This window comes from Opisthocomus hoazin, chromosome 15 (assembly GCF_030867145.1).
Source record: "Opisthocomus hoazin isolate bOpiHoa1 chromosome 15, bOpiHoa1.hap1, whole genome shotgun sequence".
NCBI lineage: Eukaryota > Metazoa > Chordata > Aves > Opisthocomiformes > Opisthocomidae > Opisthocomus > Opisthocomus hoazin.
Window position 1 is genome coordinate 17,236,689 of NC_134428.1, and position 25,894 is coordinate 17,262,582.

Consider the following 25,894-nt stretch of genomic DNA (forward strand, 5'->3'; position numbering starts at 1 on the left):
GAGCGGCGGCGCTCTGCGCATGCGCGCAGCCGCCCCGGGGGCCCGCGAGGTGTCGCGCTGTCCTCAAGGCGTGATTATAAGCACGAGCAGTAGAGTTTGGGCATTCGCGCGATAGAAAGTCAAAGCGGCGCGGGGCGTGCCGGGAAGGCAGAATCTTCCTCGGGGACAGCCATCTTGTTCTCCTCGCCGGGGCCGAGCTGAGCGGCGCGGAAGGATGAAGGGGTTCCCGGTGGTCGCGCGTTCTCTCTCGGTGAGTGCTAGCTGGAGGTGTTGCGTGTGGCGGGGGAGAGGCACAGGCGGTGTGACAGCGGCTGTGCGGGTCCCGGTGGCTGCGGGCGGGCCTGACCCCAGCCAGCCCCGGGGCGGCGAGCCCGGGCCGGTGGGCGGCGGGCGGGCGGGCTGCGGTCGTGCCTGTGGGGCTGTCAGCGAGGGGCGCGAGTGGGGGCCGGAGCCGGGGTCGAGCCGGCCGGGCGGAGCGGGGCGGCAGGGCTGAAGGTCAGACAGGCCGCGGGCCGGGCCCGGGGCGGCCTGCGCGCGGCCGGGCGGCTGGGAGCTCCTGCCGGGTGAGGGGGGCTGCCGGGGGCTTCGCCCGAGGCCTGGCCCGGGAGCGGCCGGCGAGGGGGAGCCGCCCGTCTGGCTGCAGAGGGGAGGCGCGGTCTGCGAGGGGATCGCTGCTCGCTGGGGAGGCTTCAGCTGCTTGTGGCAAAGTGGTGCCCTTGGCAAGAGGGGCTCTGCTTGTCCCGGAGCCGTGGAGGGGGCAGAGGGCTTGTTCTGCCGCAGAAAGTGTTGTTGAGCCGGCAGACAGCTGGCATATACCTTGTGTTAGGTCTCTGCTGGAAATGCTGGCTTGAGTAGGATGGTGTCTTCTGAGTCACAGTGTGTTTGTAAGTCAGTTTTAGGCACGCACTAGTAGTTCATAAATAAGTAGCCTTAGAGGTTAAAATTAGGTGTCTTAAGAAATTTGTGATGGGGGAAGAAAGGAGTTTTTCCGAGACTCATACATTGAACAGAGTCTGTGACAAAGCAAGGGGAATTATGTCAGTAGTATCCCTGCAACTGAGAGCAGCAGTGTTTCTGTCACTCAGTTTCTGCTTTGAGAAGTATAGTAATGAATTTATTTTTTTCATGTGAAGAGTAGTAAATACTCTTCTTCATGTATAAGCAAGTGGAAGAAGAAAAGGTTATGAGGAGTAGTCAACATGGATTCACCAATCATGCTTGACCAATCTGAAGCTTTCTATGATGGTGTGACTCACTGGATAGATGAGCGGAAAGCAGTGGATGTTGTCTACCTTGACTTCAGCAAAGCTTTTGACACTGTCTCCTAGGGAAGCTCAGGAAGTATGGGCTGGATGAGTGGTCAGTGAGGTGGATTGAGAAATGGATGAATGGCAGAGCTCAGAGGGTTGTCATCAGCAGCGCAGAGGCTAGTTGGAGGCCTGTAACTAGTGGTGTCCCTCAGGAGTCAGTACTTGGCCCAGTCTTGCTCAACTTCTTCATCAGTGACCTGGATGAAGGGACAGAGGGTACCCTCAGCAAGTTTGCTGATAACACAGAACTGGGAGGAGTGGTGGATACACCGGAAGGCTGTGTTGTCATTCAGCGTGACCTGGACAGTCTGGAGAGTTGGATGGAGGGGAACCTGATGAAGTTCAACAAGGGCAAGTGCAGGGTCCTGCACCTGGGGAGGAACAACCCCATGCATCAGTCCAGGCTTGGGGCGGACCTGCTGGAGAGCAGCTCTGCGGAGAGGGACCTGGGTGTCCTGGTGGATGACAGGTTAACCATGAGCCAGCAGTGTGCCCTGGTTGCCAAGAAGGCCAATGGGATCCTGGGGTGCATTAGGAGGAATGTGGCCAACAGGTCGAGGGAGGTTCTCATTCCTCTCTACACTGCCCTAGTGAGGCCCCATCTGGAGTACTGTGTCCAGTTCTGGGCTCCCCAGTTCAAGAAAGATGAGGAGCTACTGGAGAGAGTCCAGTGGAGGGTTGTGAAGATGATGAAGGGACTGAAGCATCTCTGCTATGAGGAAAGGCTGAGGGAGCTGGGCTTCTTCAGCCTGAAGAAGAGAAGGCTGAGAAGGGACCTTACAAATGCTTACAAATATCTTAAGGGTGGGTGTCAGGAGGATGGGGCCAGACTCTTTTCGGTGGTGCCCAGAGACAGGACAAGGGGCAACGGGCACAAACTGAAGCAGAGGAGGTTCCATCTGAACATGAGGAAGAACTTCTTCCCTCTGAGGGTGACGGAGCCCTGGAACAGGCTGCGCAGAGGGGTTGTAGAGTCTCCTTCTCTGGAGATATTCAAGACCCGCCTGGACAAGGTCCTGTGCAGCCTGCTGTAGGTGTCCCTGCTTTGGCAGGGGGATTGGACTGGATGATCCCCAGAGGTCCCTTCCAATCCCTACCATTCTGTGAAATAAATTTATTTTAAAAGTATAAGAAAGTTCCAAAAACGGTGGAAGGGAATAGCATTTCAGATTCAGAATCAATAATCCTGTTGTTTCTGTTGCCAGCTACTGAAGGGAAGGCTCTTGCAATGTTCATCTCTTCAGTTTGAAGGCTTGCTTCTGGACGTTACTCTGCAGTTGAGGGACTTGCATACGTGTCCTCTTTGTGTGCAGCAGTCAGTGTAGATAGCTTGGTGTTCTAAAAGGTGACTCTTTAGGAGTTGAACTGCCTACACTTAATAAATTAGAAGTTATCTCCAAAGTTGTGTTCTGCGTATGCGGGTTGCTCTAGCTGTTTGTTCAGTTAATTGCTATACATTGGTCCTGCAGACTCTATAGCATCGAAAGATATTCGTACTGCACAGCAGCAAAGAGGGGGGGAAAGCTTTCTTAGAGTGCTATTTCTTGAACTTCCAGAGACCTTGTGTAAGTCATTGCACAGGTTCCGACAGTGATGTAAAAAACAGAGGACTTAAGAAGGCAATCACTGTTTTTACTCTGGGACTTGAAGTCGTTCATTGTATTTCTACTTTAAAATTAGTTGCTTTTTCAGTGTGTAAAGTAACTAATTCAGGAAATTCATTCTCTTATGTTTTCTCCTCTAGAAGAGACTTTACTCACTTAAGGTAGCTCCTAAGGTTGCAGCTTCAGCAACTGCAGAACGAGTGAAATTATCTCCAGAGTCTGAGGATCTTGAGGTCAGTATGAATACTGGTATTTTTTCTCTCTTCTTTTTATTCATCTTTTAAAACTCAGTCAAAGCAGAACTGTGACAGTACTTCCAGTGGATGACTAAATGAAATTTTCTAATACAGATCACAAAATTACCAAATGGCTTAGTTATTGCATCTCTGGAAAACTTTTCTCCAGCTTCAAGAATTGGTGTGTTTATTAAGGCAGGCAGCAGATATGAAACCACTAGTAACTTGGGAACTGCTCACTTGCTTCGTCTTGCATCTAATTTGGTAAGTGTTTATTCTCTTTGTTACTATGTTGGCAGCAGATGAAATGGTGGGAGGTTTATGATTACAAAGAGAAATGATACAGTAAAATTTAATGTAAGAAGTGGAAGACAATGTACATTGATTCTTGGTTACCTGGTTCAAGTGCAGGAGAAATGACATTACTTCCCGGAAGACAGGCGGTGATATTTTTTTAGAATTATTCTCTCCAGTGGTGTCTTGATATAGATATGTAAATAGTTTAAGCTGTGCACATAACTCATTTTATTTAAGCTGCAGTAAAAGTTAATTTGGGTGGCTGCTACAAACTCAGTTTTCTGTGTGTATGGAATATTTCTGAGTAGTTTTTCATACTACTGCCACCAAGATACTTTAAGCGGCTTGTTTTTCCTTCCTGTTTTCTTTCTAGCTTCTGTTATACGAGATGCTGCAGAGGCAGATACATCTAGGGAGGTTCAAAAAAGAACCAGACAATTTCATTGATAGCAGGTCCTTAAACAGCTGCTGACAGGAGTAACTCCTGTAGGTACTGCAAGAATACCTTTGCATGGGTTGTGGGGTGTTACATTAAACAGCCTCGTCTGTAGCCACTGTCAGGTACAGAACGCTGGGCTGGACATCCCATGGGCTCGACCCGCTGTGGCTGGAGATGCAAACACAGCCCCTCTTGCACACCAGCCAGGCTGTGACAGAGCTGCACAGCATCGCTGACGTGTCTTTGGCTGCGGTTGTATGGGCTCGATGCACATCAGTTTCAGACAGAAAGAAACCCTAACATCCCAGCTGCGTACTGCCTCCTTCCCAAATGCTGCCCAAAGTTACTTTCCACAGACAGCTGTCAGCGTAATAGTGTGTGTAGGCATTCCTTGCCCTGGTTTTGTCAGACTTACCTCATTCAAAGAATCCTAATAAATGTTCAGGCAAACCTGGATTATTCTAGAATGGAGCTGGGGAGAAAATACATGAGCAATTATAGTGGAAAATCAGAGAGGATGAAAGAAATAATTGGGAATAGAGATACAGTAAACTGGCTCAGTTTTTCAAAATGGCTCTCATATAAATGAATAAACAGATACTGTTTCATCTTTGCCGAAGCACTGATCAGCCTCAGGCAAATCTCTTCTTAAAATAGCTGGAATTTAAAGTTGCTCTTTTTTTTTGAAATAGACGACTAAAGGAGCATCTTCTTTCCGGATTACTCGTGGCATTGAAGCTGTCGGGGGTAGCCTAAGGTTTGTAACCACATACACAGATAATCTGTATTGGTAAAATGCAAACAAGCTGTTTGACTAAAGGAAACTTAAAACCATAGGCATAAACATATGTAGGCGGGTAAGCTCAGTGTGGTAATGGTACTTGAGTGGTGAACGTTGACAAGGAACGTCTTCTGTACTTCTCATTCTGTTAAGTTTCAAGAGTGCAGCCATGATCAGTATTTTAGAAACACCTTCCACTTAACAAAATACAAATGTTGTGTACCTGAAAGAAATCTAATTTCTCCAGAAAGCTTTATTTTCTTTCTGCCTTTTCAGCCTTTGAGATTAAACTTTGTGAAGTCAGTAGATTCCCACCTCCCCGCTCCATCTTTTGTGAATAGATACAACTCATCACACTGCAGTTTGGGGAACAATTCAGACAGTAGTTGGCTTTCGTGATTTGAGAGTTTAAAGCCCAGAAAACAAGGCTATGAGAAATAAAAGAGGGATCTCGCTGTGCCTACTTTGTTGCAATGTATCTTGAAATCATCCAGTAAGATTGTTTGATACAGAATTTGGTTAAAAGCAGTGGTTTATAGAACTTGAGGTTCAATCCTTTTTTTCCCTGTTAATCACAAATGTGTTGAAGCAAGTGGAAGAGACCAGCTATGTTTTCTGCCCAAAGAGAGTAATTTCTAAATTGCCTTGTTTAACATTTTTCTTCACGTTTTGCTATTCAGCCTTATTCGTTGTTTTACCTTGAAATCTTATGCTATCTTAAATTATGATGGTCACAAGACACTTGCTATTACTTGAATACTTAAGATAGGAGTTTTAGTTATGTCTGTTTCTGCTATGTGTGTATTATTACCACTCCTTTAAACAGTAATCTCAAGCAGATTTAAGGTTAACTAGATATTATAGTCAATATCTTGCTGACAAATTCAGTCAGTGGGGAATATGTGTGAAAATCCAATTCTGTTTTCTCTGCTGAAATGGATTTTGTATTTTTTCTCATTTAGCGTGTACTCAACAAGAGAGAAAATGACTTACTCTGTTGAATGCCTGCGTGACTATGTGTAAGTATCTAGATATGCTGTAAACTGAATTATTGCATTCTTCACAAACTGCTCTGTAGTAGAGACCTATCATTTTGTATGGTAGGAGTAATACCTGTCTTCATGCCTTTGTAATCAGTAAATTACTCTATTAATATTTAGCTTCTGTATCATGTTGTTCAGCATACAAATGCTACGGAACTGAAGTTGAATTCTCATACTTTCTACAGCAGTGTTAATAACTGCTCTGGCTCAAGTGATGTATTTTGTAGTTAATGTATTGCTTACAGATTAATTTGAATTGCTTTCAACTTCAGAAGAAATACATGCTACTTCTACTGTGTTTAATGCCTTTGTAACTTTTTTTACCTAGTGATACAGTAATGGAGTACCTGCTTAATGTTACCACAGCACCAGAGTTCAGACCGTGGGAAGTAACTGATCTTCAGCCACAATTAAAAGTTGACAAAGCAATCGCATTTCAGAATCCTCAAGTTGGTAAGTGTATTTTCTGATCCACTGCGTTGGCTTCATGGGAGTTTCTTAAAAATGAAAAACTTTGGAAAAAATAGAGTTTTCCTTTTGCTCTGTCAGATGACCATTTCATTTTTCAGCTTTTCCCCATTGATAGGTGTGGTCTTTCTGTTGTTACAGAACTTTTTTTTTTATAAATCCACAAGCTTTTCCAGCCTGTGCGTAACAATGTTTAGCAAGTAACATGATGAAGACAGTTTAAACCATTCTTCTTGACAGCCTCCATTTTACCTTTTTAAATTTTTTGAAGCACAACCAAAGAATGTGCAAGTCACGCCTGGTGCCAACAATATATTTGCAGCAGCTTGTGTTCTGAAAACACTATTTAGGTATTACTCATCCATGTGGGAACAGTACTCTACAAAAGACTTCTTGAATTTGTATGGTTATTTTGGTATAAAAACAATATGTATTTTCATTGCATTGAAAATGGATTCCAGTTTTAGGTTTATAAATTTAGGTTCATGGGTTTTAAAAAAGAAAAAAGCGAACACAAAGCCTCAGCCAAACCAAGCCTGTTCCAATATATCTTGTGTTACTTAACTCTAGTCGTCCAAGTTCACCCAGGTAGTTCTGCACAACAAACATAATTTGTACGACCCTGTGAAGCATGCCCACCTTAGTAACCCATGAAAGGTGACAACACAATGTAGGCTTTGGAAAATCTCTGGCTTATATTGAAGTGCTACTATTTTTTTAAATCGGAATCAAGAACAATTTTTGTTTGATAACCTTGTATCAACTACAGGTTGCTTTCATGATACTCTAATATTTTCAGTTACAGTTCTGTTCAGAAACAGAACTATGAAGAAAGGAATGTCGTCTTTCTCTTGAGGAAAGAGTGTGAACAAATACAAGGAGAATATCAAACAGGAATGAGTAGCAAGAAGAAACTAACAGGAAGGGAATGGAAGTCACTAGCATCCTTCATCTGAATAGAGAGATGAGACATTACACAAAGCTACAAATAGTATTATAAACAGCCTGTTCTTTCTCAAGCTCAAGAACAAGGGATGCTCACAGTGAAGATGATGATTCTGAAACTAATTTAAAGGATGTTGGGGTTTGTTGTCGTTTTCTACTGTTCCACTTCCCCTGAACACTGACTGTATTTATAGCTTGCTGTTGAGGCCAAAATGTGTTGAGCATATGCAAGTGATTAGATTTTTTTTTTTTTTTTTTTTTAATAAGTTGCAAAAGAATAGAAGTGCTTAGACCAGATTCTGTTGCCCAAGGATTTGGATGAAACTTCCATGTGTATTGGATTATTCTTATGGTACTTAAAGCTCTGTCGCTGGGGTAACATTTAGTTTCATTCATAATCTTCGTTAAAAGTGGCCTTTACGTTAATCATCATCACTGAAACTTTGTTCCTCTTAGGAGTGCTGGAAAACTTGCATGCTGCAGCTTATAAGAATGCTCTGGCAAACCCCTTATATTGTCCAGATTACACTATTGGAAAAATTACTTCTGAGCAGGTAGGATTATTTGTGTTGTGTTATAAATCTATTTCAGTTTCTCTATCAAGGACAGATGATGACACTTGAGAGAGAAAATTAATTTAGTAAATATACAGTCAGTATTTACTATCATATTAGTCTGGTGTTAAAATAATTTATTTCCGTGCAGCTTTTAATATTGGGTACAGAACTCACGTTCACTTTTAGAAAGGTAGTTAATGCGAGTGGCTTTCTGTTGATAGGAAGGCTGTCAATGAAATGCAAGTGTTCTTGTATAAAAGGATTTTGTAGTTGTCACTGGAGAATGCATAAAATGCTATTCTATAGGCAGTTCCTTTTGGAAGCATTGGAGTTTGCTGCATTAAAAAGCATAAGGCTGAACATGGGATGTCAGAAATACGCTTGCCATTTTTGTTCTTTATACAAAATACACTAAAACGTGAATTTACTGTTGCAGCTTCACCATTTTGTACAGAACAATTTCACAAGTGCGAGAATGGCTCTTGTAGGAATAGGTATGTACTTTCATGGACACTGCAATTCAGAAGGGAAAACTACTGCAGAAATTTGAGTTCTCTGTAGAACTAAAATATTACAGTACACTTAAAACACTTCATGTAACTGCTGTAGTTTTTCAATGCCATTACATTGTTCAGAATAAACTATTGTATTGCAGGTGTAAAGCACTCTGACTTAAAGCAAATTGCGGAGCACTTTCTGAATATCCGAAGCGGAGCTGGTATTTCTAGCGCAAAGGCTGTCTATCGAGGGGGTAAGTGTGTTTCTTGTGTCTGTTCTGAATGACTGATTTTCTGTTTATTGTGAACGTAGTAGTATTCAAAATTGCAACTGAAAACTGTGTAGCTGTACTAAATGCTGTACGTGGGAAGTGGCAGTTCAGAGGCATCTCTCATCTAAATAAACAGAGGATTATTCATCACCGTGGAAAGTTCTGGGATAAGACTGAACCTGTATCTCCAACAAAGCTTTCCCTGCAAGATCGTTTATTCCATAAAGTCAAAAACAAACTGGCATATGGCTTCTCTTGGCATTTTGGGGAAGATTCCCTTAAGAGTAGATTAAGCACTGTCTAGAAGTAGTGGTAGGCTTTCTTTTTAGAGAAGAACTGTTAGAATGTTGTAAATCTTTCATGAAAAACTTAGCTCTTTCAGAGTGGTATTTTGTACTGATACCAATAGCTATTCTTTAGTTGGAGTATCAGATCACTCTGTAAACAGATGGGGAAAAATATAAATTTTCCAACGTATAATATTTGACTGGAATATCTTCAGTTTCTATAAAACAGGATAAATATTATGAACAGAAGGTACGCTGCTTTTATGGATATTTGTTATTTGGAGACTCGCTGAGTTTTATCATCTTGTACTATGTACAGTTCAGGGTCAGGTACAGTTAAAGCACAGTAAGGTACTTGGTTTTGTGCTTGCAAGAAAATGTTTTAATATAAAGGACCTTTTAAAGTGACCTACAGCCTACTAACAGCTTCTTGCCGTCTTCCTGAGCAGACATGCAATAACTTCACACCCTGGCTTCTCTCACATGAAACTAACTTGTGGCTAGAAATGTTTCCTTTCCACACCTCTGAACGTACAGTAGTTTCTAACTGAATGCTGCATTACCTTTTCTTCTGTTGTGGTTTTAGGAGAAATCAGAGAACAGAATGGTGATAGCCTTGTCCATGCTGCTATTGTAACAGAAGGAGCTGCTGTTGGAAGTGCAGAAGCAGATGCGTTCAGTGTTCTGCAGCACATTTTAGGTGCTGGACCCCTTATCAAGAGGGGAAGCAACGTTACCAGCAAATTGTCCCAGGGTATTGCTAAAGCAACTACCCAGCTATTTGACGTAAGTTCCAAGGGTTACTGTGCTCTGATATTTTAAGTAAAATGCATATTATCCTTTGAGAGGTTACTACCTCCAGCTAGAATCTTAATTAGTTCATTCTTGCACAAGTTAACAGTATTTCAGAGGAGGCCTTCCAATCTGATCTTTCCTCTGCACAGATGGAGTTTAGCTTCCTTAATTACAGTATTTTAGATCCTGATAGTAATTATTTGTCTGTGCTTGATGCTGAGTTCTTGTGATAGTAGAAACAGTTGGTGATAATGTTTGTTTTGCAGGCTTCTGCATTTAATGTTAATTACTCTGATTCTGGACTCTTTGGGATTTATACCATATCCCAGGCCCCAAATGCTGGGGAGGTGAGTTGTCGATTAGCATTTAAGTATTAACAACATGACCCTCAAACTAGTCTTTTGATTTGAGATAGATTAATCTAAAAAAAGCCAGTTCATCTGTTTTCGTGTATAAGAATGCTGCATGTTCAGTTATGACCTAGCTCTGTAAGCTGGGAGTGTGACTTGCTTTCTGGAAAATACAAATACCTAATATGAACTAAAGCTAGTAAAACACCTTCAATTGCTGACTCTAATTGCTGATTTACATGTGTAAGCCTAAGCATATCATGAGGAACATGCTGGCTCTTGAAGCTGGCAGAACTGAAACTCAATTAATGTGGTGTTGCAGTTTAAATCCACACTGGGTTTTGTGTCTCCCTTGGGCATTTAGTAGTTTTTTGTTTTGTTATAAAGCTGTTCAGAATTGAGTTCAGGCAGACAATCCTAACACGGTCAGCTGCTCTCCCCTGAAGTTTCTAAGATGTCAGATGATAGAAGTAACATGTTGAAATTTAATGCAGGAAGAATACTGAAGTGATTTAATTTTCCTCAGGTCATTAAAGCTGCTTTGAACCAGGTAAAGGCAGTTGCTCAGGGCAGCATTACCGATGCCGATGTCACAAGGGCAAAGTAAGTGCATAAAAACTGTCTTGTGTGTTGTAAAGAGAAGTTTCTTAACATGTAGCTACTTGTCAAACACTTAGACTATTCTGTACAGCAAAGCTTATCATTGTCCTGTAATTACTTCCCTGGGGAACTGCTTACTTTCCTGCCTTAAAACTGAAGTGCTGTCAATACTGTTTTTTTCAAAGCTATACTGATTCTTTGCTAGTGGTATTTCCTAATAAAAACTTGTCAGCTAAGTGTTAATGTTTCCTGAAAACTGTTTCAGTGTAAGAAATTAGGAAGTATCAGCAGATGCTGTCATTTTAATCGTACTCTGTAGTATTAAGATATATTTAATTGCATTGTTTAGGTAATTCCCTTTACAGTCGCACTGCAGCAATTCCCAAAACAATTATATTATGCAATCTTCTGCATCTTCAAAGAGCAGTAGTAATGAGGGTCTGCAAGTGTAAAGCACAGAATTAGTGATGTTACATCCAATTGCTTGAAATACATGCCCCTAGGAGTGTTTGAGATGGGGGGAAATTGCTGTTAGAGATGTAGTAATACCAGCAAAGATTTAGAGTTTCTCATTTATAGAGGGTTGTGCACATTAGTTGGTGCTTGATCTCCAAGTAGTGTTAAACTGCACTGAGCCTCTACAACTGTTAATTGTGCAATACAACAATATAGTACTGACTCACTCAAGTAGCAAAATTAAAATAGTATCTGTTGCATATATAAAATACTTACAAGACTCCACATAAAACTTGATTACACAAAACAAGGTAACCTAGACATGATTGGTTGTGCTTTAGTCACTAGTAGCTAAATGGTGAATTCTAGCCTTTATATTTGGCATTATTAGTTTGTGTATTGAGGGGGGTTTTGTTTTGTGGTGGGGGTTTGGGGTTTTTTGGGTAACAAAGCTGCCTAGTATTAGGGAGTTAGACACCGTGCTGTGGCACTGGGGTTTTTGGGGGTTTTTTTTGGAGTTTCCCTTCTGGAATGGCTTCACATATTTTATATATTGCTCTTTTTTCTTTAGTGACCAAAAAAACCCCCCAAAAACCAAACTCAAGCTCAGTAATATTTGTAGAGTCTTGCAATTCAGTCAAAAATATCAAGCTACTTGATCATATTCTATTGGAATAAACCATTTTCTGCCATTTTGACTTATAAGCTAATCCTTCTTTTTTATAAAAATAAGATTTTCATATGTAGCAGTGAGACTGCGTGAAACGGAAAAAGCAGTATAAACTTGCTCTCTTTTAACAGAACATGGAACTATTGCACAAGGAGCCTAACCATTTACATTCGTTGCTTCTTTGTCACTTACAACAAAATTGCTCTGCATATGTCTGTTCTTGACGAGAAACTGGAATTAGTTCTAAACCTAATCTTCAAACTTGGTGGATTAGTTTGTCTAATGCCTGGGGTACCTGCATTAGCTACTTCAAACAGAAACGCATTCTGAGCTAGGGATCTTCTGACTCTCTGGGGCAGCTGATCATTCCAAGGCAGCAGGTGTTCAAGTACCCTGTCATTTTCATGCTTGGACTGTTCAGGGTGTCTCTTTTCTAACTACAGAACCCTGCCATACTTGAGAAGGAAAATATTTCAAAATAGAGAGGAATCCTGAAAACTTAAAAAGCACCAAAACCCAACTGCACTTACGGAGGTGGTGGGGAAGGTAATGACAGGACTTACATGCTCACTCATCCTTAATGCTTTGTTTGATGGCAGAAATCAGCTGAAAGCCACATACCTGATGTCAGTGGAGATGGCAGAAGGGTTGCTGAACGAAATTGGCTCCGAGTCGCTGGTTTCTGGCACACACACATCACCATCTGTTGTGGCTCAAAAAATCGACTCTGTAGCCACTGCTGATGTTGTGAATGTAAGTATGCATCCACATCTACAGGTGTTCCTTAGTCACTGCAAGTTTTTTTTTATACAAAACTGGTGCTCATTTGTGTGTGTCTACAAACACACACGTGTACTATCTTTAAAAAGATGCAACTCATTTTCAAATCGCAGCTGGCCACCTTTTGATGTCTTTATTACAAACAGAAGACCCTTTAATCCAGTACACTGTAAAACCTAGTGTAGCTGGGAGTATGTGAAATTCTCATGTATTCTACTTAAATTTATCAAAACTGCCAACTAGTATTCACGGAAAACTTGGTATTAGTTCCAGTGGAGGCACCTCTGTGTCAAGGCTTTTAGGATTCCCGAGTCGAGAATATTCCGTGTGCTTATTAAAACAGTTAGGCTTTCAATGGTAAATTAGCACAACTGCATTGCTATTCTGAATTACCTTGTTGCTTATACTTGAAGCAAACTTCACACAGAAATCCATCAGAAATTCTGAGGTAGAAAACTTGACAGTCGCCATGAATTTGTGTTGCAGTAGCAACTAGCAATAGATTTAGCAGTAAGGAGAGATCCACTGTATTTGTGGTGTAATAATTATTCTAGGAACAACTGTTTTCAAGAGTTTATGCCTTTTTATATACAACTGTCATTCTGCCATTCCTGTTTAGATTATAAAGTAAGGAGGAGTTGGATTAGAAGCGAGTTTAGACACCAAAAGGAACTTGATGATGTACTATAGTAGTGTTGGGATTTGTTTGCTGTAATAACCTGAAACTGAGGCAATGAGCAGCAAGATAAATTCTGTTGTAGTGAATATTTCCTTACATCCAAATTTCTGATTTATTTTCAGGCTGCAAAGAAGTTTGTCAATGGGAAGAAATCAATGGCAGCTAGTGGGGATTTGGGAAATACTCCTTTTCTTGATGAGTTGTAAAAACAAAACAGGGATGTGGATTCAAGATGGACCTGACCTCTAAGTCACCTATGTCCTATATAAATTACTACTAACTTGTTATTTATGAATTCAGTTCTATCAGAAAATTAATCTGGAGTAATTGTGGGCTTGCACTCATGAAATAAAGTGCTGAGTTCGTACATTTTGTGTTGAGTTTTTTCCTCTGAAAATGGTATGTGATGCTGCTATATCTGGCTCTGCACTGAAGGTAAAACTAGAGTGAGAAAGTAAGGTGAATTCTAGTTGATGTGAAAAATAGGTACATCAAAATTGATCACCGTGATGCAGACAAATCCTGTAATTGCCACTAGTTGTCCATGTATTCTTGTATGTTCAGGAAAAGTTCTTGATAAACTGTCTGCACCATCCTTGTGTCAAGTAAATGAAGAAACTCGCCTTCAAAGATGAATGTGTTAGACCTTAGAGCTTGCGACTGCTACTTGTCTGGGAGTAGCAGAGGTACTGTTTCTGAATGTCTTCTCCACAAATAGCATTGATAGATATCTTTGAGGGGAGGGGGGCATTGCTAAACCAGCTTTATATAGATAATAGATAATTTCAGATATCTTAGGACATTTGGATTTTTTGGAAGTCTAGGCATGTATTAAAAGAAAACAGATACAACTTCAGAAACGTAGGTTTTGAAGAAGTCAAGTTTTGAGCTATTCTGAAGCAAAGGCGAATTCTTCCAGACAGGATGTATCTAACAGAGAAGGGCAGGAGGAAGAGGAACTGGTCTCAGCGTTTTCCACAGACCAGTATGAAGGAGGTCCAACACCACTAGCATCAAACTCAGATTTGCCCAATGTATCAACATCATTGTGAAGTACAGCATCGCAGCCAGTGTCTGTGCCTACTCCAGGTGTCTGGCTTGTATCAGACACTTAGCAAATTTTGCATGTTGACAGTAACTTACGAGTGAACTCACAACAATATGACTGGGAAGATTTATACTGAAAAGTTTCCGAGTCTACATCATCATTGCTACCGGACCCAGTGTCATCTTCATCCTCAGCATCGTCACTTGTGCTGAAAATACACAGTGTGATATTACTTTAGCAATTAGTCATTTCCATAGCCACTTAGTTACCTAATCACGGAGTCTTTTTTGTGAATACTTGTTCTAAAGACAAGTTCATTAGTTCTGAAGCTCCTCTAATATCAAACTAATACTACTGCCCATAGTCCTTTGCACACCGTTTCCTTTGGACGCTAAAGTAATAGCTAAGTTATAATTCAGTCAACAGAAAAGCAAACTATCCTTTTTCTGCTCTTCAGAATAGCAAATAATTTGATTTATTTAAACATCAGCTTAGAGGTTTAATCCCTTAGAACGCCCCTTGCTGCTTGAATTTCCTTTCTGGTGTGCTAGCCTAATTATCTCCTTTTAATACTTCTGTTCCTTCCGCTAGCTCTGAGGTTTCTTTTCTGTTAAAGCTTTGTGCCTCAGGAAAAACTCGTAACTGCCTTGTATCCCATCTAGATTAATTATACTTGCTATATGAGCCACCTTTAGGAGTGAGAGCAATATATTTTTAAAAGCTTCTGTATGCAATGGCTCTCACAAGAAGAGTATTTTTCCTGAAGTTTTTTAAAAGTCATAATCACTAACCACTGTCAGTAGTTAGACTGATTCAAAAACCAGATAAGCTTTTTAGGTGGTTGTAGCAAGAGCTCCATCGTGGTATCATCAGCTGCTTGTAATTGTCTAGATCCTTGGCTATTACAAACCAACATGGCCTCTTTGACTCCAGTGGCACTGCTGCCAGCCAGACTTCTCATGGTCTCTGTGGAGGCGGGAAGGGGCATGTCTAAAATTAATGTTTGTCCTGACCCTATCTTCAGTCTAACTAGAAAAGTAAACATTTCTTTTAGTATTTGTTCCTTTCAAACCCCAGTTTCCCATTTCAGAAAAATAAATATTTAGAGTATTTTACCCTAAAGTGAAAAAGCTATTACTCTGTTTCTTCGTTCTTGCTAGAACAATAAGTGAGGTGTGAAATTCTAGTTATGAACAATACTATTTCTTACTCTGCTGTCATCACAGGAAACTTTACTTCAGGAATTAATTTAACTGCACTTTGCCAGTGTTGAGGTACTTCAACAAAGTCTCTGTAAACTCTGATTTGTAGAGCAGTTCCTATAGGAATCTTGTGCAGAAGTTGCCTAAGCTCTCGCAGAGTCCATCCTAAAACGTCAGCGTGTCCAATTTTTATTAGAACATCACCTGCCAAGGAAAATAAATTGACAGCAATCAGTTTAAGAGACTTTTTCAATTTTTTAATGTTCATGTCACAAAGCGTGCAGTCTTAACCACTTCCACGTTTCTATGTAACGCATGTGTTCAGCAGCTCTTCAAACCAACTGGATGCACATTTTTTTTTTGCTTTTTCATGAAAGTTTTTTTAGCTCTGTTAAGGACTAACCTTTTCACAACACTAAGGAAAGCTGCAGTTCACTTACTTACTTTGGGATTTTACTAAGTGAACGTGCTAAACTTGAGATTGCCTATTGTTCTGGTTTTGGTGACACCTTTTCAGTACTACCTTCCATTTCATGGGGTTTTTTAGGCAAGACAAAGGTACAACGGTGAATGCCGCCATCAGGAGCACTCCTTGGGACCAGACCGACCCCAGGAAGGTCAAGCTGAGGTTACACAGCTGCACTCCAAACAGTTCTGCTGGCATCTTTCCACGGCTTCCCTCTACCTTTCTCAGCTGGAATACCCCATCTATGCATACCTGCTGCCCACCCTTGTATGTCACCTTGCTGTTCACCTGTTGATACGGAGCCAAGCGTGCCCCTTCCTCCACTGTTGCCAAGTTTACCTAGGCCGGTGTTGGAGAATCTGTGTGACAGCCGCGTCACCTTGTGTCTGTCTGGGGCCCTGGGGAGTTCCAGGGTTTGACTCTCCTCGGTGGCAGGTGCCTGTCCCCCCGGTCCGAGAATGACCAACGGGTGCCATGCTGCGAGACACTGTCAAGCAACGCCAGGGGAAGAGCAGGAGATGCCTGCAAGAGCTGGTGCAGAATCTGACTGAAGAGTTTCAGCAGGAAGCAGTGGTGATATTTTGTTTGTTGTAAGGGACAAGGCTGCAAGTAATGTTCTTATGACCTGCTGCCAGTGGGAAGCACTGAGCTGCAGTTTTGCGAACAGCAGTACTGCATCCAAGAACAACAGCGTACGGCAGCCCCAGCACCTCTGTATACCATGGGGTATAACAAGATGGTCTTTGGGGGCTGGGGGGAGTTCCAATTACTGGGGAAGCCTGTAATTTTGGAGACTGCAGAAGGCAAGCAGAATCCATCTGCAGCAGACCAGAGCTGTGTCAGCAGCCTGGCAGAAACAGGCGCACAGAGGAGCAGGGTCAGTAAGCATCACGTACTGAACGGCACCAGGAGAGCACAGGGGGTTTAAACGGGCACTACAGCTGTCTGCTGCCGTACTGGGCAGAGCAAGGAGCCTCTCTCCATCTGCTCTGTTTTCTTCTTAGCCCTTTTGGGTTAAAAATACCTCTAGCAAAAATTTACAGGCTTTAAAACTGTTTACCTGAACTACTGACTACCATTTTTTCATTCACGTTTTCTACCAACTACTCCTTCTACTCTGTCGTCATCACACCCTCTCTCTACTTCAGCTTATCACAAGATACTGGTTCTACTGCGGTACAAACAACAAGTTCTGAAACAAGTACCAGGACAGCAGATACCAAAAAAGCAACAGAGAACATTTTACCAACAGTTTTGTGTATGTTCTCAGCCTCAAACAAAAGGGAAATCACCCAAATTACATGTTTCAAAATGCATAGACTTAAATGTACTTATGCTTTAAAATATCTGCAAGACACTCTTGGCTTTTAATAGATTCTTCCAGAATTCCGTTTTTCTGCCCACACTGTCCTGATAACACTGTTGTGGCATGTCAAAGCCGTCTCCGAACAGCAGACATAGATAATTTTGCTCCTCTGCTCCGCAATCTGGAGTCTGAACCACCCAGCTCTTTGGTTCACCTCTCAGTGCTGTGACTGATTTTCATTCAGCAGCCGCTGCAGGTTTGTGTGGAGATAGATAACCTCTTGCACTGTGAAGGCATTTTGAGGAAACACACGTAGCAGCCCTGTTTCTTCTTGCTGGCATGGAGAACCGGGCATGCACATGTGCCCAGGTTTGGTGAGTTTAACTGTAGGATTTTAAGACATTAGTGCCTCCCACTGCCTGGGTTGATTTCTGCCTGCTCCCCACTAAAGTCAGTGGAATAGCACCAGCTCTTTCAAGCTATAAGCAGTAGTAAAATTGTTCTTGTAAGTTCCAGTGTGAAGTTGTACAGGTAATACTCATCTTACTTAACTGAAAAATAAGTCCATAGTGAGAAAACTTACTTCACTGCTAGAAAAACTCCTAAGCAGTGCATTTGTGCATCATATTTTTCTCAAGCTCCATGCTCTGTACATTGGTGTTAGTGCCAAAATAAGCATGCTGCCTGTGGTATCATTAAGAGGCTCAGCTTCTACAAAATACTATCTTTTCCACAAAATTTTACAGCTTTGGTCTTAAATACAGAGTTTTCGTAAGTTCATTCTAAACCTGAATTGAACAAATTCAGCTGTTTGCTTTTTTTGTGCGTGTAGAATGTTCTGAGTTAGATCTAGATGCTCCATGAAGCATGCTCAGATTGTCTCTTTTGTCTTTGAAAGCTAACATTAGCTACACAGGGACAACATTTGTTACCAGCCCTCAGCCCCCTGTAAGCTGTTCAATATTTGCTGCAGTAAATCAAACACATCACATGCTGTAAATAACTGGACTCCTTGTTCTTGAAGCCTTTATTGAAAATGCTTTTGGAGCTTGCTTTTTTCAAACTGCTGCAAATGGAACTACTTCGTTTCAGTGATTAATATTCTGTATTTTTTACATTATAGAGGTAACCCTTCCCCCAAACCAGCAACAAAATCAGTACCATATATTTGCTTTTGCATACCATAGGGGTTTTTTTTAGCGAACAGATGAAAGCTATCAGCTCCTAATATATTATTGTTAGTGTTATTATTATTAATAATAATTATAATGTACTTAGTCCAAATCCATTTATATTTTATGCTCAGGATTTTTCCACTGATTTTTATACTTTGATTAAAAGTGCAAAGCCTTTTCTAAAAAGAGGTTAAGAACTCCACTCAATGGTTTTTATTTCATCAAACAAGTAGATCTTGTGTCCTAGTGCTTGGAATTCTAATTCTGTCCAAAAGGTGCGAGAAGAAAGGACTGCCCAAATCATAAAGGCAATGCTGGGAAATTTGTTCTAATTTAAAGATATGCATTTTCACTATACAGCCAGTGAATTTCTAAATTACTTCATTGCACTCGAGTCATAGCTTCATAGATTTCTATGTTAGAGACAATTTAATATTTGGTAATAACATAGCACACTATTATCCCCAAACTGTAGTTCATGCGTCTAACGTAATTAGTCTAGGGACTCGTATGAAGCAGTCAAATTTACAGAGCTTCCAATTTCAAGCTTAATATAGGTGTCTGATGTTCCACGAGAAACCTCAATAACTCATAATATTCTGTTAGTACTGATAGGGCATACTTCAGGTCTGAAGCATTTAGGAAATGAACACCTGCATGGATTGTTAGAGCACAGAGATTAGCCCATTGCCACTTTGTAACTAGTCTATATAATAAAGACAAGCAAAAAGCAAACAATAAGGCAAATTAATTTCAAGCCTTTTAGAAGTTTTGTGTTACTTGTAGAGTGAAATTCCTTGAACAACAATGCACTGAACAAAGAATGATGTTATTCCAATTTAGTTGCTATCTAAAGGTAACAGTCAAACTATTTTTGGACAAACCTGGTGTTGAATAAGAAATCTGTTTTTGCTGGAGAACAATATATAGACTTAAATCTTGATCTGCTTATGAAACTGCCACCCATATCAGCTATTTTAAGATCACAGGTATTTCATTACAATGGAATGCTGGCACTGAGCTTTATGCAGTCTGTGCTAGTTTCTTTTCTCTGTAATTTTAAATTGAATTTCTTTTGATCTGTGTAAGTATAAATAAATCAGAGACAGGCTCAAAGCATAAATGCAGAACAAGAATATTTTCAACGCTATTACATTTGAGTATCACTGTTGTTTCTTTTTACCTGGTTTTAGCTTTCTATCGTTAGCTGCAGAGCCTTTCTCAACAAGGCCGGTTATCTGGAGATATGGCCCGTTCTGTATGATTATGAGACCCAATCCTTGTTCACTCATCCTAATATTTGCCTTTAGTGCTGCAATCAGTGTGTGCTGAGAGACATTTTCCAGTGCTGGCAACTGCCCTTCAAAGAGTGAGAGGAAAATTTTACTAGTTGAAAGTGTGATATCATTCTTCAATAAAATGTTTAATTGAAACACAAAAATGTTTAAGGAGACATTTGAGCAGGTGCTGTACCCGTTCTTAGTTGTCCAAGCAGTTAAGTCCCTCATCCTTAATTGCTTCTCTAGATAGGCACTGCCTGCTGAGTTGCTGCCAAAAAGCTGTAATAGCAATACTTACAAAAAGTTAGTGTACTCCACAAACTAGCTTTCTGCAAATAAATATACTGAAAGTAGACTTATTTCTTAAAAATAAGAACTATACCAAGAGAAAAAGCAATACTGCTGTTACTTCAGTATTCATTACAAATGGCGATATATTCAGCCAAGGTAGAGAACAGGGTGCACAATAACAGAACAGAGTTGTCAGCTGTTAAGGACTTCAAGAAATTATTGCATTCCTATAAAAAATTATTTTTCAAATCAATATTTACAGAGGAGATTAATTTCTAAAGTTCTAGCAGGTTGGTTCCACACCCTACTGCTGACATGAGGGAAGGGACTGTACTTGTCATATTTAACAGCTACAGAAATAAAATCTTCTTGAGCATTCATTATCCATTAAAATGCATAATACAAGTAATACAATATAAATGACATTATCCCAGTGTCTCCACCAAGAAATATAACGAAATCCTCCATCTCTCAAGCCTGCTGTGCTTGTCAAGTGCTTGAGACTCCTATAACAAACTGCATCCTGTTAACAATTACTTTCTAAATGCTCTGTTTTAAGATGTAATCTCTAAATGTAACTTCTGGCCCTAGGGTAGCAGTAACTTGAACTCCTTGAGAAGTCTGTCTCCAACAGTCTGAAACCACTTAATGAAAATTCCCACCACTTTACTCCCCCTGTAAAATACGGAAACTTGGTGATCTTTCCAATGGCTTCAGTAAACCTTTGGATCAGGCTCTAAATGACAGCACAGAATGTCTATGAAAGAATTATGATTTAAAATATAGCAACGTGAATCTTTGATTTGTCAGTTTGGCTGCTGTACTGAAACACAGAGAAGGAAGCAGGAACAGTTTGATTTTTTTTTTCCCTTCCCAATGAAAAATGCAGGATTTATTGTTGTTGCTGAATAGGATACTACATTTGATTTGGATGGAATCCTTAATTTTCATGGTCATGCAAGAAAAGCAAAGGAAGACCCATTCTGGAGCACACTTTCATCTGTTGATAATTCTGACAGGTCAGGTTTCTGATCAGCTACTGTTTCGCCAGCTCAGGAATTTATGCAAAGCGGAACAGGATCAGTAGAAGGGATCGAAACCTTTCCTGTGGTGTTCTTCGTCACTTTTCAAGAAATGTGTGTTTCAATCTTTTTCAGCCAGAAGGGAGAACTGAATCCTAGTTTCCTACTTCCAGAATGAGTACTTAACTTCCAGGCCAATAAATGTAAACAGATGATATAATGAAGTAAGGCTACTTTATATTATTTTCTAGCTGGAATTATTCAGCAAATTCCATTAAAACTCATGAGCAGTTGTAGGTCAGAAAATGATCAGCAGTGAAACAACAAAGAAAAATGCTACTAACAAATCTAGCTAACTTTAATTAGAAGCCAGAATCCTGAATTTAAGCTGTTTCTTATTTCATAAAGTTATCTTGCTGGACATGAGAAATTCAAAGCCATGAAAGCTGTGACTAATCCAAAGCCTACAAAATATTTAAGAGCAATGCCAAGATTCACACTTTTAGATAAGACTCTTGGCTTTTTTACTATACCAGATACCAGTCTATATAGTTTCCAAGGAAGGGGAATGTTCTCTTTGTTCTGTGCTACAGAAAGTTTAGAGACTTGACAGAATTTACATTACAGTTCCCCTAACAATGTCCTGATTTTCTCCAAGATCACCCTTAAATTCTGCATTTTCTGCAGGCAGCAGCATAGGATCTCATCCAATCCTCTTCTGCTGAAGAAACTCCTTTTCATCTCGTCATCTGCCTCTGATTCCATTCCAAACACTCAACCTCAAGAGCAGGAATGCCTCTTGATACACAGAATATTTGGGGCACGAGGGGCTCTCTGAAGAAGACAAACTGTCCGGTAGCACAAGGACTTAAAAAGTTTGAGATACTGAAATACAGGACTGCAAGAGTAGCACTGGGGCAGCAGCGAGGAGATGGAAATGCACAGAGGAAGAAAGGACCGAGAGAGACAGAAACTCACTCTTAGTTTCGTCCCCAGCCGCTGGTGAAGACCATGTATGTTCCATCGAGTCCAGAGGAAGAGCTTTTGCTATGGAGCCAAAACCCCTGGGCAGGGGTGTCCTAGGTGAACCTCTTGGAAATGTGCTACTGCTGTATGACGGACGGCCTGTGGAGGAAGAGTCTGCCAGGAGGTGAGGAGGCGACCGCAACCCCCAGCAACTGCTCAGAATGCTGGGGCAGGCGGGTTCCGAGCCCCCGCCCAACGCCACGCCAGCAATGCGGGCACAGAGAAATCTGGCACTGTGTCTGTATCCAGGGCACTGTTTCAGTCCAGAGGAGTCATTTGATTTAGACTGCCTGTCCGTCAAGACCACAGCCCTGTCTGAGGCCCCAAAACATCTTGGAGAACCTATAGCTGGTGGTGTCCCTCCTGCCTGGCGTCCTTAGGCGGGTGCTCATCTCCTAATAAACCTGAGAAAGGTTAAACAACGGAGCACACCGCCTGCAGGGTATGAAGACTGCATTCTGTCACTATTTCTGACTTCATATTTGCCTGCGTTATCAAAAGCCAATGAAAACCACATCTTCCCTTTGTGTACCCTCTCTACCCCTCCTTCCTTTACTCCTTTTGCCATGAAGCTGAGTTATTTGGAAACAAACTCATTTTGAGGCAGACTTTTACAAATGCTTATATTAAAAGCTATTTAAATACCACTTAAAGCCAGTTTATAGGCTAGTTGCAGATTATTCTTGGAAATAATGTATTTTCAAGGCTGCTGGATTCACATTGTTAGTGCAATATAATTTTTAAATCTTTAAAAAAAAAAATCAGTTGTCTCATTTCTTCCACACACCAATTGTTCCCTGTTTAAAGGGAATAATTCCAGCTGTTTTTCATCAAAAGTCTTAGTATTTTCTCCACCCTTCAGAAAATGTGTCAATAGGCAATTTCAACAGAACTTAAGTACAGCTCTTGTTCTCCAAATAATGAGTGCTACTGATTGCTGTTGAACACTTTCAGATTACTAATATCTCCATTTTGTTTGTGCAGTTTCCCATCTACACAAAAGACTTACATAAAAATAACCAGCACAGACAATCGCTCTCTTGGCTTCCCAGTACGTTCCGTACAGCCCAGTTACGCTGCTCCGGAAGAAACAGGTGGGTGTTCGCTGCTAGATGGAGAAAAAATATGGGAGCAATTAGGTATTTTTCAAGTACCTGTAGATGTGGGGGCTGCTAGACTAATTTAGTTCAGCATTCCCACGCCAGAAGAACAGTATCGAAGGCACAGAGTTATTAGCAACCTGATCTAGTTAGCGGTGTCCCTGCTCACTGCAGGGGGGTTGGACTAGGTGACCTCTAGGGGTCCCTTCCGACCCAAAACTTTCTATGATTCTATGATTGTGGCCACAACTGGCCTGGTTTCCCACTTTTGATGCATTGTTCATGTATTGGCTACAGATTCCCCCACACTTCAATGCAGCTGAATCCATGGGAGAGAATCCCATCAAAAATCACTGTGTTTGGGTGAGTTTTCTAGTCAGGACTAATTAGGTTTTCTTCCAAACACACAGCACAGAGAGCTGTAGGGCTTTTGTGGGGCTCCCCGGCCGGGTAAGGTCTGGAGGAACCCCCATGAACCAGGGCTCCGGCCTCCCCCGCCTCCGCCCTCGCTCCAGAGGCAGTTCTGGGATTTGAGCTGGTGCCCCGCACTCCGAAGGGACTGCGCAACGCCAGGTACTTTATCTGTGGTGAAGCCAGGTGCGTGGCGGTACCTCAGCCTGCCCGAGCTGCTCGTTCCGGTTGCCCGAGGGCTGCGGGCCGGGGCAAGGAGAAGGGAGGAATCCCCGCCCGCCTCGGCTGAAAAACGGCTTTGGGGATAGGGGTGCGTGAGGCCAGCGAAGGGCCGGGCCGCGGGGCGGGAGCCGGGTCCCCGGGCGAGGCCGGGGCGGAGGAGCGAGGGGGTGAGGCCCGCGGTGGCGGCCGCGCCTCATGACAGACCCCGCCGTGAGGCGACGGCCGCCCCTCCCCTCCGCCTGCAGCCCCGCGGCGGCGGCGGGCGGTGGCGGCACGCCCCGCCCCCTCCCCATAACGCCCCACCCACCGGGGCGTTTCGCCCCGCCCCTCGCCCGTCTTCAGGCAGACAGCCCTCCTCCGCGCCCAGACACCCGCCCCCGCCCCTTCGGGGCCAGCCCCGCCTTACGCCCCGCCCACCAGCAGCTAGCCCCGCCTCGCCGCGCACGGCTCCCGAGAGCCCGCCGCAGCCTCGGGGATTCCCCCGCCCTGTTGCGGCGGCGGCCCCGCCCCCCCGCGGGAAGCCCCGCCCCGCCCGGGGGATTGCGCCGCGGAGGGTGGGTTTCCCTTCCGGAGTAACCGCTGCCCCCCAGCCCGCCGGGTTCGTTTCCGGCTCCGTCCGGGGGGACCCGTTCCTGGCGCCGCTGCCGAGGGGAGTGCGGGGCCCATGGAGCCGCGGCTGTGAGGCGCCCCCCGGCCCGGGCCCGCTGCGGGAGCCGGGCGGAGGCCGGCGCCGGGAGCCGCCGGAGCCGGAGGAGATGGACAAACTGACCATCATCTCAGGATGCCTCTTCCTGGCCGCCGACATCTTCGCCATCGCCAGCCTGGCGAACCCGGACTGGATCAACACCGGCGAGTCCGCGGGTGAGGGGGGCCGGCGGCGGGGGCCCGCCGGGCCGGGCGGGCTCCCCCCGAGGGGCCGCTCCTGGGGCGGGGGCCGGGGGAGGACAGCCCGGGAGGGCCCGCGGGGGGCTGCGGGGTCCCTCGGGCCGGACCCCGTTTGGAGAGGCGCGAAGCCATGGGTGGGCGCGGGGGGCCGGGCGCTGCGGGGCGCGGCCTGCCCGGGGGTCCGTGGCGCGGGGTCCCCGGCGGTGCCGCCGAGGTGCCGCCACCTTGGGCAGGGAGCGCACCTGCGGGCAGCCCCGCCGCGCCGCGCCGTGCGTGGCTGGGCTCTCTGCCCTGCGGTCCTGGCCTGGCCTTGGTCGCAGGGAAGAAGTTGCTTTCCTTCGTCTTTTATTTTATCCCCCGCCCCCCCCCCCCCGAATGTCTCCTGCATGCTGATTTTTATCAGCTCTTAAGCCTAGATCACGTGTGGTTTCTGTTTTGGAATGTGGCGTTGTTTCCTTTCAAAGAACAAGGATTTGTGCATCTGTCTTCTTACTAACAATGTAGTTGTGTGAACAATTTATTTCAGCCTGTTGATAAGGACCCACAGGTTCTGATCGGTAGAGCAGGGAGAGAGGATAGGAGGAGCGCTGCCCTTTGAGCTCACGTCCCAGAGAAACCCAGGTCTCTGTGCAGGAAAGGAAGGCAGCCTTACTGCAGACAGACGAAACTAACTTAACCACCTTTTCCTGAACTTAGAATGTCCAAGCAAACCACAGGTGTAGAACAGAGAACAGTGGTCTTGGGGTAAAGGCTCCTGTCATAAATTCTTGCAGAGAATTTAAAACATTTTCTTCGTCTGTCTTGCATCGTTCATGCCTCATATTTGGTGCAGGTAAGAGGACTGAACTGGTTCAAGTGGAGTCATATTTCCTTTATTCTGATGAAGCAGAGTGTTAAAAATGTTGGCTATTAGGGACTGATGACTGGGTATTCCCTCTGACCAAACTGTCCTTATGGTTTGTTTGAATTGCTTCTAGTTGTCTAGTCTAGAACCTGGCCTTTCCTACATGGTCCAGAGGAGAGCAACCAGTCGCTTCCCTTCCCAAAGTGCAGCATTCAGGAACTCCCTAGATGACTTCAGCATTCCCCCTGTAGCTAACTGTGGTGATCTTCCCGCCTATGGCTGCGTGAAATAGTTGATTGTTTCCTCTTGCAATTTCACCTAGCAGCAGTGCTGCAGTCATGAGCCCTTCTTCAGGGTCTTAAAGGCAAATAAAATAATCTTCATTTTAGAATTTAAGTATGTCTTAAGTCTTGCCTCATGTTAACAGATCCTATGCAATGTGTAACATGTTGGATTCTCTCTACCTGTATACAAGTGAGATAACAAATCTACTCTGAAGAAATTGCTGATGGAAAGAAAGGTATTTTAGGAGCTAAGCGCAGTCCGTTAC

General features: G+C 43.1%; 2 protein-coding genes across 3 annotated transcripts in view; both read left to right on the plus strand.

Moving 5' to 3' along the window:
- Positions 1 to 90: 90 nt before the first annotated feature.
- UQCRC2 (ubiquinol-cytochrome c reductase core protein 2) lies at positions 91 to 13,433 on the plus strand. Its single transcript, XM_075436139.1, has 14 exons — positions 91 to 250; positions 3,055 to 3,147; positions 3,265 to 3,414; positions 4,579 to 4,643; positions 5,630 to 5,686; positions 6,039 to 6,163; positions 7,580 to 7,677; positions 8,117 to 8,174; positions 8,336 to 8,431; positions 9,323 to 9,522; positions 9,798 to 9,878; positions 10,408 to 10,484; positions 12,207 to 12,360; positions 13,189 to 13,433. The coding sequence occupies exons 1-14, from the start codon at positions 215 to 217 to the stop codon at positions 13,270 to 13,272; spliced, it is 1,374 nt and encodes a 457-aa protein (XP_075292254.1). The 5' UTR covers positions 91 to 214; the 3' UTR covers positions 13,273 to 13,433.
- A 10,710-nt stretch (positions 13,434 to 24,143) lies between these two features.
- Positions 24,144 to 25,894, plus strand: part of MOSMO (modulator of smoothened) — a 30,645-nt gene continuing 28,894 nt past the window's right edge. For both annotated transcript variants that reach the window (XR_012765637.1, XM_075436716.1), the window contains exon 1: positions 24,144 to 24,476. Coding sequence is in view for 1 of the 2 variants with exons in the window: in XM_075436716.1 (XP_075292831.1) it covers positions 24,371 to 24,476 (106 nt within the window). In the remaining variant the exon portion in view is untranslated. The remainder of the gene's footprint in view (positions 24,477 to 25,894) is intronic.